Raw genomic sequence first — 13,263 nt, forward strand, 5'->3', positions numbered from 1 at the left:
CAGACTAACGGGGAGGTCACGGTTCGGGCTTTTTACTAACGAAGCCTGACGAAGCTCAACAAGCCTCATAGCTTGACAGTAGCGCAGCTCTGGTGTCAGAGATCTGGTTCAGCTGTTCAGGTTCAAAGTTGCTGCTTTTAGAAAAATATGACCGTGTTGCTTCATGTCTCCGAGTTATTTCGTTTTATTACCTTTGCATGTTTCTTGTTCAGAGCTCAGATAGGACGGTGTTTACAGCAGGATGTACAGGCGGATCAGTTGCTCGGCTGTCTGGCTCCGGTCTGCTCTCTTGTTCCCATAAACTCTTTCAGGCTGAATATAGAAGTGATTCCATGGAAATAACTCAGGGAGGCTCCTTTATTTACCATCCGTATCCCCGGTAGTTTTAGGCTGATCCGGAGTGAAGGCTGCAAACTTTGCTGTGCGGCGTTAGCTGGTAGCAACAGATATTTACAAGCCATCTTCTTAATTCAGGATCGCTTGGAAATTAATGAAAACTTAAAAGCCCATTATATTAGGAAGACAACAATGTTAATAGTATTGTTTTTTTGCATCTGAAATACGACTTAGTCTTTTCTACCAGTCATGGTAACTCAAAGCGGAAAAAAGTGAGCCGCATTAGCTCCTGGAGATGTGACGTCAACGCCTTAGGTGCAAAGAGCCCATTAAACATGGTGCTAGGAGGTTCATTTGAAATACTTTTAAATAGCGTATCAGTCAAAAGTGTTAAAGCAAGTACATAAAACTAACTTTTCTGCAAGATATAGGAGCAATAATTCCTTAGTAATAATAAAAAAAGTACTAGTTGCACTTGCAGAATATTTAACTTATAACAAGATATTTTATAGTACAATATTAAGGAATTATTTACTTAAAACAAGCTCCAATATCTTGCTGAAAAGTTACTTGTAAGTTAGTTTTGTCTTATTTCTAGAATACTAAGATTTTTGCACTAGAAACGTGACTGAAACTACTTGGTCAGATTTTGTAGTTCTTGCAGTGAACATTGTGCTACTTGCAAACCTTCTTTTAATTATCTTCAGAGCAACTGAACTAAAATGTTCCCGTTTATCTTTTCAGTGACTTGAAGCTTTTCTGTTCCACAAATAGACAATGCAAACAATAAAGACTCTCGGGCTCGTGGCTTAAGTAGCAAATTGATACCACATATATCAAGGAAATCCATCCTCTTAAAAATATTGATATTAAAAAATATGAACTTTGACGGTAAACAGGAGAGAGAAACCGAGAGCTTCACAGACGAAAGAGATGGAAAGCTTCTGAGGGTGGAGAAGGAGAACAGATGCTCAGAATGTGGCTTGGTCGATAAAACCGATGGAGTTACTCATCTGCACTCTCGGGTTTCCCAAGTTGACCTCTACGAGTGCCGATCACATTCTGCCGCAGAAGAGGCAAACGCACACATCCACTGGAGCGTCACGCGTGCACACATGGCAGCTTCCCCTCCACAAACATGCACACGTAGAGGTGTGGCCCAAGTATGCGTGTAGAAAATTGAGATGGGTCAAGTAAGCTGGGACCACAGCCAGAAGTCTCAAGGAGAAAAGAGAAAGTTGTGAGAAAGAGCAGATTAAACGAACAGGGATAGCGTTATCTGTTGTTTCTCTTCGCTGCTCGTTTTTTGCTCTGGGTTTGTCTTGTTTTCTTGGGTGGGTGCAGCTTATAAAAAAGAAGCCCCTCCTTTCCTTTACATTAAGACTGCAAAGTATGGAAACATCAACACCTGTTTGCAAGAGGCTGCAAGCAGCTGGAATTACAAGTTAAACTCAGGTGTGGCCGAATAACTTATACACACACACACACACGCACACACACACACACACACACACACACACACACACACACACCCGTCGCACACAAAGCACTCATGCAAGGGTGTAAGGCAACAACAGCATCTTCCTATATAATTACTTGCTTGACAACACACGCAGGAGTGGATTTCCTGCTGCAAGTCGTTATCAGATGAAGCCAGAAGGAAAATTCTTTTAATATTACTAGCAATCAGACTTAACCTTAAAAATATGGATTAAACGGTTTTGTTACTGTTATACTTGGTTTCCAGCTGACAGATCCTGCTAATTTAGAAGCTCTGCACTTTTCAGGTTTAAAATGTTTAATGACAAGCTTGGGTTATGTGACGGTGGAGGCACCTGGAGTCTGAAGCCTCCGGGCTTGATTTGTATCCTCCTCATTTTTAAAATGTTTAAAGCTGAGGGTGTAAGGGACAGTCACACATTACTGAACAGTTTTTCCTTCAGAACCGAACTAATGTTCTGTCTCATAGATCCAACAAGGTGTCCGACGTCCTTCTCAGACTTTTTGGTCCATACTGGCAGGATAACATCACACAGCTAATGCAGATTTGTCAACTTAACATTCATATAGCTCAGCATAATGGATGAATTGGAATAATGAAAGTCAAACATGTAAACATGTAATCTAGAAGGTTACATAGCAATAATCTCGTGTGACTTAGAAGCACGATAAATGAATACAAAACTGACTAAACAGAAGGTTGAAAACTGATAGTAGCACGAGGATAAAATGTAGAAGAGAGATGAAGAGAGACGGTGGGGAGGGGACATTTGTCCTGGACAAAGGACATTTTTGTCAATGAATGGTGTCCTGTTTCCTGAGTATATATATCTTCTAGGGGGTAAAAGATAACAGGGTGAGGTGGGTAACTATGGTGATACTGGTGCATCTCTTTGTCTTGTGCTGAAGGTGGCTGGATGGGACATGATGTAGTTTCTTCTTAAAATCTAAGCAAATAAATAACCCAAACAGAAAAATACAGATCATTCAAAACGATAGTCTAAACTTTCATTGACATTAACTCAATACATTTTAAACATAAAATTTAACTTTGATCTGCTATAGAGTACTTTAATGCAAACACACTCGGTTCACTCCAGGGGGTGTTGACCTTTTGGTCGGAAGGCGACCCCCTCCTCAGTAAATCGTAGCTGCTGAGTCATAGCTACTAGAAACCGCGGAGCGCTGCACCGATGAGCCGTTTACAGATATTTTTAACACTTTGCTTGAGACGTGCCATTTGTCAGACTGTTGTAAATCCTACACCTAAAATAATCACAGCACACAGGACCGAATGACCACACAGAAGCTTAGAGACTTTAATAACATGGTTTCTGTAAAGGTATGTAATTCTTGAGCTAGCTGAATGCAGTTGGTATGGGGGAATTTTTCTGTCATAATTCGAGAGCACACATTTTCAATTTGAAAGCAGGATTTCATGTCTTTTGTACTCAAAATTTCTGCTCTCTTTCAAATATTCACTGTGCTTTCTCAAACCCGTCTCCTCGTGCTCAAAACGTATCTCTGCTCGAATCAGATCTCCGCTTGCAAACCTCTGCGAATTATTTTCTGCTCGCGCTTGGATCAAAAACGTACTGTTGCCTGGCAACCTCTAAGCCAATAGAATGAAAGTGTTATACTGGGTGCGTTTGTTTCCTTCTAGTGGGCGTGCCTGTGTGGCTACTAACGATTGTGGCAGCCTGTGCCACCCACTGGATGTAGGGATTTGATTTGACACGTTTTGAGCATGAGAAGAAAGATTTGAGAAAGCACAGAGAATATTTGAAAGAGAGCTGAAGTTTTGAGTACGAGAATTATTTAAGAAGAAAGACATGAAGCCCTGCTTTCTGAAAATACGTGCTATTTAACAAATACTAAACAGTCAATAGTTCAGTAAGTGGAGCAGCAAAGGAAGGAAGAGAAAGATACCTTTTATAAGTTATGAATACCCAAATCTGATAACAAAATTAATTGATTTGCAGTGTGTTGAACACCAATAAAAGGCTTTAGACTTTAGCATAATTGTTCAGCAAGGTTGTCATAAGACTCGGTTGGAACAAATGAAATAGCCTTAAGAACAGTTTCCGGTCCTTAACAAGTAGGAAAGTGTTGGCGTTTCCACAAAGCACTTTTCTCATCTCTGGAAATTCCTGTGCCAAAAGCTCCACAGCAGCTCATCGCATCGTCTTGTAAATGTTTTCACCTCCTCAGTGAAAAATGGACGCCTTGCACTCAGCAGCTCTCCTGAGGTATTTAGAGCCCTTAGAAGCCAACACGCTGATTTCCTGTTAATGATGTGAGCAAGTGTAAGTAAGTGACAGGCGAGGATAGGTTTCCATATCCGCGGTGAGGAGGGAACGTGTCCGCTAATGGTCGGAGGAATGCGGGCAGGACTGGATGGACGAACCTGCTCTTACGCTCATTAATGGTTCCTCTGGGATTTGGGGAAAATGACCCTGATGTGGGATCCAATGTGTGTCTGCATGTAGAGCTATGAAGGATAGAGGCTGAAAAAGAAACAGGAGCTTGTAGAATTTATATCTTCAATCTTGTATGTGATATTTAAAAACTTGTTGCTCCATCTACCGCAACTTATGGAGGAGCAAACACTGTCAAGGTACAATCCTTATAAATGAAATATGACGCAATATGGACAAACAGCTTCTAGAAAATCAAATATGCATGCACTGATCATGTGATTCTTGTTTTTGTTCTGTTTTTTGTGTATTAATTTAGTAGAAAATGATTTTTAAGACTCATATGTTCTAACGTTTTCTGGTATTTTGATCCAGTTGTGAGAAGCTGTCACTGATAATGAGTTCTGAATAAATGTACAACGTCTAAGACCAGAGATTTGCAAACATGGTCAAGCACTAATTCAAATATCAGTAAATGTTTATAGCCTGGAGAAGCTGGCTGTAGATCAAACAGAAAGCTGAAAGGAGGAAGAGTATTGGAGTGACACTGAGCAGGCAGCCAAAAGGAGCCACACAAGCTAAAGCCTGTCACTGGAATGCTGCTTTTCTACTGTAGTTATGATACTTAAAAATAAAACCTTATGTGGTTTTATTTTATTACCTTATGTGGTTTATATGTGGTTGTTTTTTGCAGCAAACTACCAAACTTCCACACCTGATGGTAGTTTCCCAGGGTCCCAGTTTGAGGAATACAATACGCCAGAAATCCTCCCACCAGAGGCGCCTAGTCCCAACACCACCACCACCACCACCACCACCTCCATCATAAATGGAGACTCCAAAGAAAGGCTCTACCAGGGGATTAATGACAAACTCATCCCCATCTACTGCTCCATCCTGGCAGCTGTCGTCGTGGGTCTTGTGGCCTTCATCATCTTTAAGAGGTGAGTCTCCGTGGTTAAAGACGTCATAAAGAATCCTACAAACAAAGCAATTGCTGGGTTTCAGATGACGCAGCACAACGTCACCCAATGCAGATGGAGGGCAGGAAGTAAATGCGGCCCATTTACTTCTGTTGATCCAGCTTCAAAATGCCTAAAGTCTGAGTCCTGCACGGTTGCTCCATCTAATAGAGAGAAAGATAAAAGTTATGTTCGTGTTTCGAAGGTAGTTGGACACAAGGGAGTTAATTTTAAAAAACTTACCGAAAAAAGAGGAGAAAAGTGGATCAACAATCTACAGCTAAAAACAGGAGGTGTGGAAACTAACAGTGCCAGGGTTCGCAGCGCCCACTTTCTAACAGGTAACCATCGGATCATTTAAATTGTAATTTCAGATACTTTATTGGACAGGAAGACAAGCATCAGATACATTATTTTTATGCCCTTAGTTGGTCAAACCAAGATTTCTACAGGTTTCTGTATATCGCCGCGAACGGTCGACCTACACAAACGCATGAATTTGGGTTTACAGAAGCTAAATAAATGATTTACCAGGAGATCCAAGCACATAGAAATAACACGGGTTAGCTTGTTGTCATCGTAAACTAATTCCTTAAAAGAGTACAACTCACTACTCACCCAGCAGAAACAAGTTTAATGCTTCTTGTGATCCGAAATGATTGACCCAACTTGAAATGAAATAGTTTTATGCTTCAGGCTTTTGAAAGCTTTCATCTGGCTCATCGTATAACATGAACTGTGCAGCTAGACAGTTAGTTATGTCGATTGTCTCGACGCCGGATAAATCCTCAAGATTATATGAAAAATCTTTTTTACATAGACAATATGGATCATGTTCTAAATACACATATTTCTTTTCGAGATACCTCGTCTGTTCCAGCCCATTTAGGAGATTAGCGTACTCGTTGTGATCCAGTTTGTCCTGTTTTGAACCGGAGAAATCCACTTCCTGACCTCCATCTGACTTTTGCACATCATCCAGGCCACGTGTCTAAAACCAGCAATATAATGAATCCATGAAGATTCAACTTAAGTCTTTAAATAAATGTTGAACTCACTGGATGCAAAAGATGGTTGTTACAGTTTTTTCATATTTAATGAAGTCGTCTGGTGCTACATTTCAATATGGCAGCAATCTGCTTGTTTTATGGGTCACAGTATCCATTCCTCCCATTAATGTTGCATGCACAATATGTTTAGGTATTAATGTTGTATTAGTGGGTAACTAATAATAACTAGACACAAGAAATAAACATAATAAACTAGAATCACTAACAAAGGACTAAAGAAAAACAGGAACAACAATGAGCTAACAAAAATAGGAAATTAACACGAAATAATAATAAAACTATAATCAAACTACATTTACAACCCAGAGAAGTGAATTGAGTGTTGTAAGCAGGCAGGTGTTGCATTTTCTCTCCGTCTTCGTCCCACAAAGCAAAGTTCAAGGTCATCCGTTTTTGTTTGCACTGATTTTCCCTCAGGTGGAACAGCTGCAAGCAGAACAAGCAAGGAGCCAACAACTGCACGACCAACCTGAACCAGACTCCGTCTCCGGAGGGGGAGAAGCTCCACAGCGACAGCGGCATTTCTGTGGACAGCCAAAGTCTGCAGGAGCAACAGGGGCAGACTCAGTCACAAACAGGTAACATTCACTTAAAACACAAAACTCTACCTTTATTTAAAGACATACACACTGTTAAACATCTGAGGTGCATTTAGTTGTGTCTACTGTCTTCTGCTCTTTAAGTCAGATAAGTTTAGTGAGTTTAAGATGTTAAACCTAAATGTGTGAGTTTGTGTAAGATAAACCTATGTAACCAATATACTGGATAGTTTAATTTCACAGTCCAGGTTCAGAAAGAGCCCAACACAAAACAGGATCCAGACAAGGATTAAAGGGGGAATCAGGGGTGAAAGTTTGGGGTTACGGTAGGGTACTGTGTACCCCTAAAGATTTAGCGGCGGTACGCTGTACCTGCAAAAGAGGTCACATTGATGTGACTCTGGTGTTTTATTAAGGCAAATGTTTATTTTGAGACTGATGTCCTGTTCATACTCAATGTTTTTGAGCTGAATTCATTGTGATTTTTAATAAAATTCATTATCAGAGCATACATTTTCTTTATGCAATTTGAAACAAGAATTTACATTACTGAAGTAAAAACAATAGTTATTTTAACTTGATATTGGCAGAGAAAATAATTGCAAAATATGTTCTCTTTAATTATTTTAAGTTGCAGCATTAAGTTAAAACTGGCAATTCAAGATTAATGAACCTAAAAAAATAGTGTTTCGACAACTTGTCTCTTGTTAAATCATCCAAAACATGATTTAAATTGCATTTTCAAGGCAGCAGGTGGACTTTCATTTCAAAGTTAAACCACCTCCAAATGTTTTACAGTGTAGTAATTACAAAACCACAGTGACTCTGTTGCATGCAGACATGTTTTAATTTGAAAACATCCTTTAGTTTTTCTCTGAACTGCTCCTCCAGATGAAGTTTCCCCCATGAATGAACCATCTGAAGCCGTCACTAACTCCATGTTAACAATGACCTTTGAGACTTAATCTAGCAAATCAGCAGAGCAGGACTAGAAAACTGACAGTGTTTGTTTTCAGGGCAGTTCATGCTGCTGCTCCTGACAAACCAGCTCAAGACAATGTATGGATTTCAAAGCATCTGTTGAGTATTTAAACAGCATTTCCTGTATTTTAAGTTGAAGGAAACATTCACAATCAGTGCACAAAGAACAATTTAAACAAAATAAGAACTGTTACACATTTTTTTATTATTATTTATTATTTTATGCAGGTTTTTTTCCTGCTTGTATGAATAAACAGGGAGACTCCTTTAGATCTCTTCCATGATCATTAAATCGTAACGTCCCTTTAAGGAACTATTTGCCAAGACTGCTTTTTGCAGCAGACAGTGTTTTGATTGTTATTAGGGGATTTTTTTCCCCTCTGTCTTTTTGGTTAAAAAGAAAAAAACAAGTCACATTTCAAAACTCAGCTTTTTATAGTGTTGTATAAAAGAGAACAGTTTTTACAAAAGTCATGCTTTGTTGCATCTCAAACGGAAGTTAAAACGGTTTGCGGAAGAAAAAAAGAAAAGTTTTATAGCTGTGTCTAAATCCATAAATATTGTCTCTGATATTGATCTGAGTTATTGAAGATTAGATATTTACAGATACAAAGTGCCATTCAGAGAAATTAATGCCATGGGGGTCCTTGAAAATAGTGACACTCCGAGTTGTTAGTAACATTTTCTCAAGAAATGCAATTGATCAATTGCATTTACTTGAGTAACTTTTTTGAAAAAAATTACTTTTAGGAGTATTTTTACTACGCTGCACTTTAGAGTAATTTTATTATGAAGTATTTCTACTCTTAATTGAATAAAATTTCTGGACTCTCTAGCCACTGAATGAAAAACAAACATTTTAACCAAAAGTTTCCCAGACACAGACACACAGCTGCTGTTTATGTTAAAGTTTCATAAGTTTTTTTTATCGAAAGAAACTAATTTAGAAAAACTTATTTTGCCTGATCTTGTTATTTTTTCTTACTGATATGAATTATTGTAATTTTTGTCCTTAAAATACCAAAATTTCCACTGAACTTTATATTTTGGTCAGTCTGATTATGTAATTATTGAATATAAATGATTGATAATTTAATCAGTAGACTTTTTAACAAATACTTTTTACTCTTGAGTAATTTCTTAGACAGCTACTCTTTTACTTCAGTAAAAACATGTTGAAGTAGTACTACTCTCACTTGAATACATTTTTAGGTACTCTACCCACCTCTGGTACTTTTACAGCAGAGAAAACTATTGCACTGTATTTAATCAGTAGTGCGATGTAGTTTGCAGGGAAAAACACAACTTCACATTCAGAGCTGCAGACAAGCATCAGAGACAACAACAGCCATCTGTATTTGAATTTTTGAAGAGGACTCGTATAAAACCTGCAGAATTTGCATAAAAAATTCCATCAAATTTCGCAAGAAAATAATTCAAAATAAAATAAATCGTGCCTAATTTCTCCCTGCAGTTGTGACAATCGACGAAGAACCATGTCTGCTCCTTCCTCTCCATACCAGAGAGAAAGTGGAGAAGCTGCTTTTCCAGGGCAGCGAAGGGGAAAACTGCGACCACATGCAGGACAGTGACTGGTGCAACCTGGCAGGCCTTCTCGGATATGAGGAAGAGCGAATTGCGACCTTCCAGCAGGAAGAGCATCCCGTCCGAGCGCTGCTGTCCGACTGGGCGAGGAAGGACTGTGCAAGCGTCGACGCGTTGTGCACAGCGCTCCGCAAGATCAACCGTGACGACATCGCGCAAAGTCTGGTGCTCAGCCCGAGCGGCACAAAGCCCACTGCTACCTCTGTGGTGTAGCGACTCTCCGTTCCTGTCCGAAACAACTTAACACCTGGACCTTAACGTTCAAATATTCCAAATACAGCGTCTTAGATTATTCCACATAATTCCTGCTGCAGCTGCTTGACACTATATCTTTATGATGCAAGTCAGAGAGATGATCCTGGAAACCCCTTTAATAAATCACCCTGAATTTAAAATAAATGAGCAAAACAAAGCAAAGTTAGGTTTTCCAAATTACTTAAACTTGCAGACAATGGAAAATTAAAGCAATTTAAGATTAGGAAAGGCACATTTCATTTTAAATCATGGGGACATCAGGTTTAAAATCCTCTGACTGAACTCGCCGTGGAGCAGTTGTCTGCTTTGAACACAAACTTTTGTGGATAACTTCCTGTTTGCTTCTTTCAGCTCCTTTATGTGTCTTTATCTTCATATGTTTGTATTTTCTGTGGGCCTTCCACTTATTACATTGTGTCTTTCTTTTTATGTTACCAAAGAAGCTGAAGTGTTTTTCAGACCCAACCTGTTCAGTCACATTATTTACTTTCACGCCCTGTCAGACTTTTTGAATTTAACGTGACGCGTGGCTTGCGTCTGTAACTACTGTGCCTGTTTCTTCTACTCGATGAAGAAGTATCTGGATTGACAACCTGAGGAGGTTCTAATGGACTCATTTCAACTGAACCTGCTTTCTCGCTCCCTTATTATTATTCGTATTAGATAAAAGTGCAAAGCAGCAGTGCATGAGGATGTTATCTCCACGTCACTCCATCTGTTTCTGCTGACTTTTGTTTTGTTAATTCTCCCTGAGGCGCTGTAAAAAGTGCAACCTGTTGGTACGTAGGCCTCGGCTTGCTTTTAACCGCTCAAACATCATTCCAGCATCACAGTTTCTCATCCTTACCCTGAAGATGGTAGAAACTATGTAAAAATCCTATGTACTATATTTACATGACAAACAAGTAGATACAAATGTAGATGTAGTTGACGTACATACACACCTACAGTCTGTAGCCCTGCATGCATGTACTGTGCTCAACAAACACACATTTGCATTCAAAGTTAATGTTGATAAAACAAGAAAAACATTATATTCTGCCACATATATGGCATGGCGCACTCAAACGAGGGACCACATACTGTTTATTGTTCATATTTGTGGAAATTTGTTCAATGATCTCTAAAGTCTAGTTGCTTTTGTTGCTGACTAACTTATCGCTCTGTTTTTTACGAACACATAGCTGACTCAAGACATACAGCTGCAGTCTGCAATATATTTACAACTTCCTCTGGCTTGACATTTTGCTCTACACCTAGCATTTTTGTGCGTCTGGTTACATTCAAAGTCTATGTTGAGGCGCATCGAGGGCACATCAAATCCGCTCTAGCCGTTGTTTTCTGCTGCTGGCCTATTTGTTGGACGCGATGGACGCTTTTGACATGCCAAACGGTTCCAATGGGACCACGACGCACGTAGACATTGAATGTAAACCACACTCACCTGATGATCCAAACACGTTTGGTGTGAACGCACCAGGACTTTAGCATTTTACTCTATTTTGATATGATCCGTTTATAATCCAGTACTCACTTAAGAGATGCAGCAGCTAAGGCAGTCTCTCTTTTCACTCGTTTTAAACCATCAGAAACATTTCTCCCTCCGCTAAATAAACCCAAAAAATCTAGAATCCAGAGTAAAATTCTCAGGGATGTTAACTCAAATCTCAAACGCTCGACAACTGAATAAACACGGTCCGACATGACAAAAGATGCCATTATTCTCGCGACTGACAATCCTTAAAGCTGATTAATTAGATGCAGAAACTGGTCAGCAGAAAAGGAAGGAAAAAAAGAAGAGGAGAGTTTCACTTCTTCTTTGTTTGGAACAATGAACGGCGGATAAAAGGCAGGCCAGCTGAGACAAAAGTCACAGGATGCATGAGAGAAACGGAGACGTCTCAGATTACTTCAATCAATGCAAAGGAGAAACCCAGGCCTATACGTTAACCAACCTGTTCAGATGTAAGCATGTTGATTTTTTTTGTTTGAATTTAAGAATATATTTTTTTCATCTTATTTTTTTTTACAATTACGTTACATTTTTTGTTCACCAGAAGACGCTAACCCACCCGACTCGAAGCACATATTACTATTATTCCCTTGTACACTGAGCATATTGCTGTTGTATTACTTTATATGAAGGTATTCTTACTACTACTAGTACTCCTAACAAGCAATTTTTAAACGGTATTACATTTCTGTTTTTGATTGTAGCACTTAAATGTGTAATCATTTATGTTTTATGCATCACAAGTGCCTGGGAACTATTTCAGGTGTATGTTGGTGTTGTACATTTATTGTTTAAGGAGTTTGTAAGTGTAATTCTAGGTTATTTTACTTGTAAATAATTTGTCTTTTATCTTTTATTTGTAGTTTTGTTGAAGCAGCACTGTATAGTGTACATGTAAACAGGGCTTACTTTGTTATTGTCAGTGCTGTCCTTGTTTATCTAAGTAAATAGCAAAAGGAAATCAACTTCATTTATAATTACTGGCCATCAGGTATCTTAAAATTAAGAAGACAAAAATCAAAGTTAAAAGTCTGAAAGTTATCAGGTGTTTTAGCAAATACACCTTACACCTGTGGTTTACCATATTTTATGCATAAACACACAGAGGAGAAATGTCATAGCCAAAGCTCAACAATTTCTAATAAAAAGCCTAATGAAGCTAAATGAGGCGTTTCTGTACTATCCTATTAGTGCCATATAGTAAGTTTTGTTTAATTGTGAATAAGTTATGAGAGGAGATGCATGCACCACTTTTAAACTCCTGAAAATCTGCAATTATAAGTTTGTTAATGCAACTGCAGGGAGGCATGGATGTGAACTATTTATGCTAATTTTACTACTTTATTCAATTTCCAAATTGAAAAAGTAAGCCTTGTTTTCCCCTAAAATAAAAAAGTATTTTATCATTAATGTCCAGATGTGGTCGACTGCAAAGGTTTTCAGTTCTGGTGGTTGTGTTGTAGTATTCACACATGTGCACTATTACAAGCTGTAGCATAAAAAAATCGTCATAATATCACAAATTACAAATAAATTACAAAAAATTCCCAGACCAGGGTATTTGAAACATTTGCACCAGCAAAAGCAAAATCCAGTTGAGCTACAATAAAAAATACATTATTCTACCAAGATAAATTTCAGTTATTGATACTTATAATATCTAAGGGATTTCTCATCCTCCTACTGATTGTCTGTTTGTTCTACATCTATCTTGGTTTATCTAAATTATGTCAAACAACATAAATGATTTTTTTCTTGCTTTTTCTGCCTAAGACGCTGGCCTACCTGTACAGTTGAAGGTGAATGTGACGATATTGCACTTGAGACACAAGTTACAACCTAATTATGCAAAAAGGGACTGATAAATATAGGTTGGAGTGAGAGAGTAAGGGTGAAAAACTGTTTTGGGTAAAAAACAAACAAACCCTGATGGTAAACAGTGATGAGAATGACAGCAAACCAGGACTGAATTGTACAGAAACACTGAATGTTCCATGTATACTCACACATATACTGTCCTATACTGAATGTGAATTTGCTTTAAGTTCTACAATAGACAAGCAGTAAATAAAGCTCTTTAATTCA

At 38.5% G+C, this 13,263-nt stretch overlaps 1 protein-coding gene across 1 annotated transcript in view; it reads left to right on the forward strand.

The window, feature by feature from the left end:
* ngfrb (nerve growth factor receptor b) overlaps window positions 1-13,263 on the forward strand; it is a 40,170-nt gene extending 26,907 nt beyond the window's left edge. Inside the window, exons 4-6 of the mRNA XM_015013583.2 lie at window positions 4,948-5,197; window positions 6,703-6,863; window positions 9,280-13,263. Coding sequence (XP_014869069.2) covers window positions 4,948-5,197; window positions 6,703-6,863; window positions 9,280-9,623 — 755 coding nt within the window. The 3' untranslated portion in view covers window positions 9,624-13,263. The remainder of the gene's footprint in view (window positions 1-4,947; window positions 5,198-6,702; window positions 6,864-9,279) is intronic.

Source organism: Poecilia mexicana, unplaced genomic scaffold, assembly GCF_051168715.1.
Source record: "Poecilia mexicana isolate PSO_F unplaced genomic scaffold, ASM5116871v1 scaffold_19, whole genome shotgun sequence".
NCBI lineage: Eukaryota > Metazoa > Chordata > Actinopteri > Cyprinodontiformes > Poeciliidae > Poecilia > Poecilia mexicana.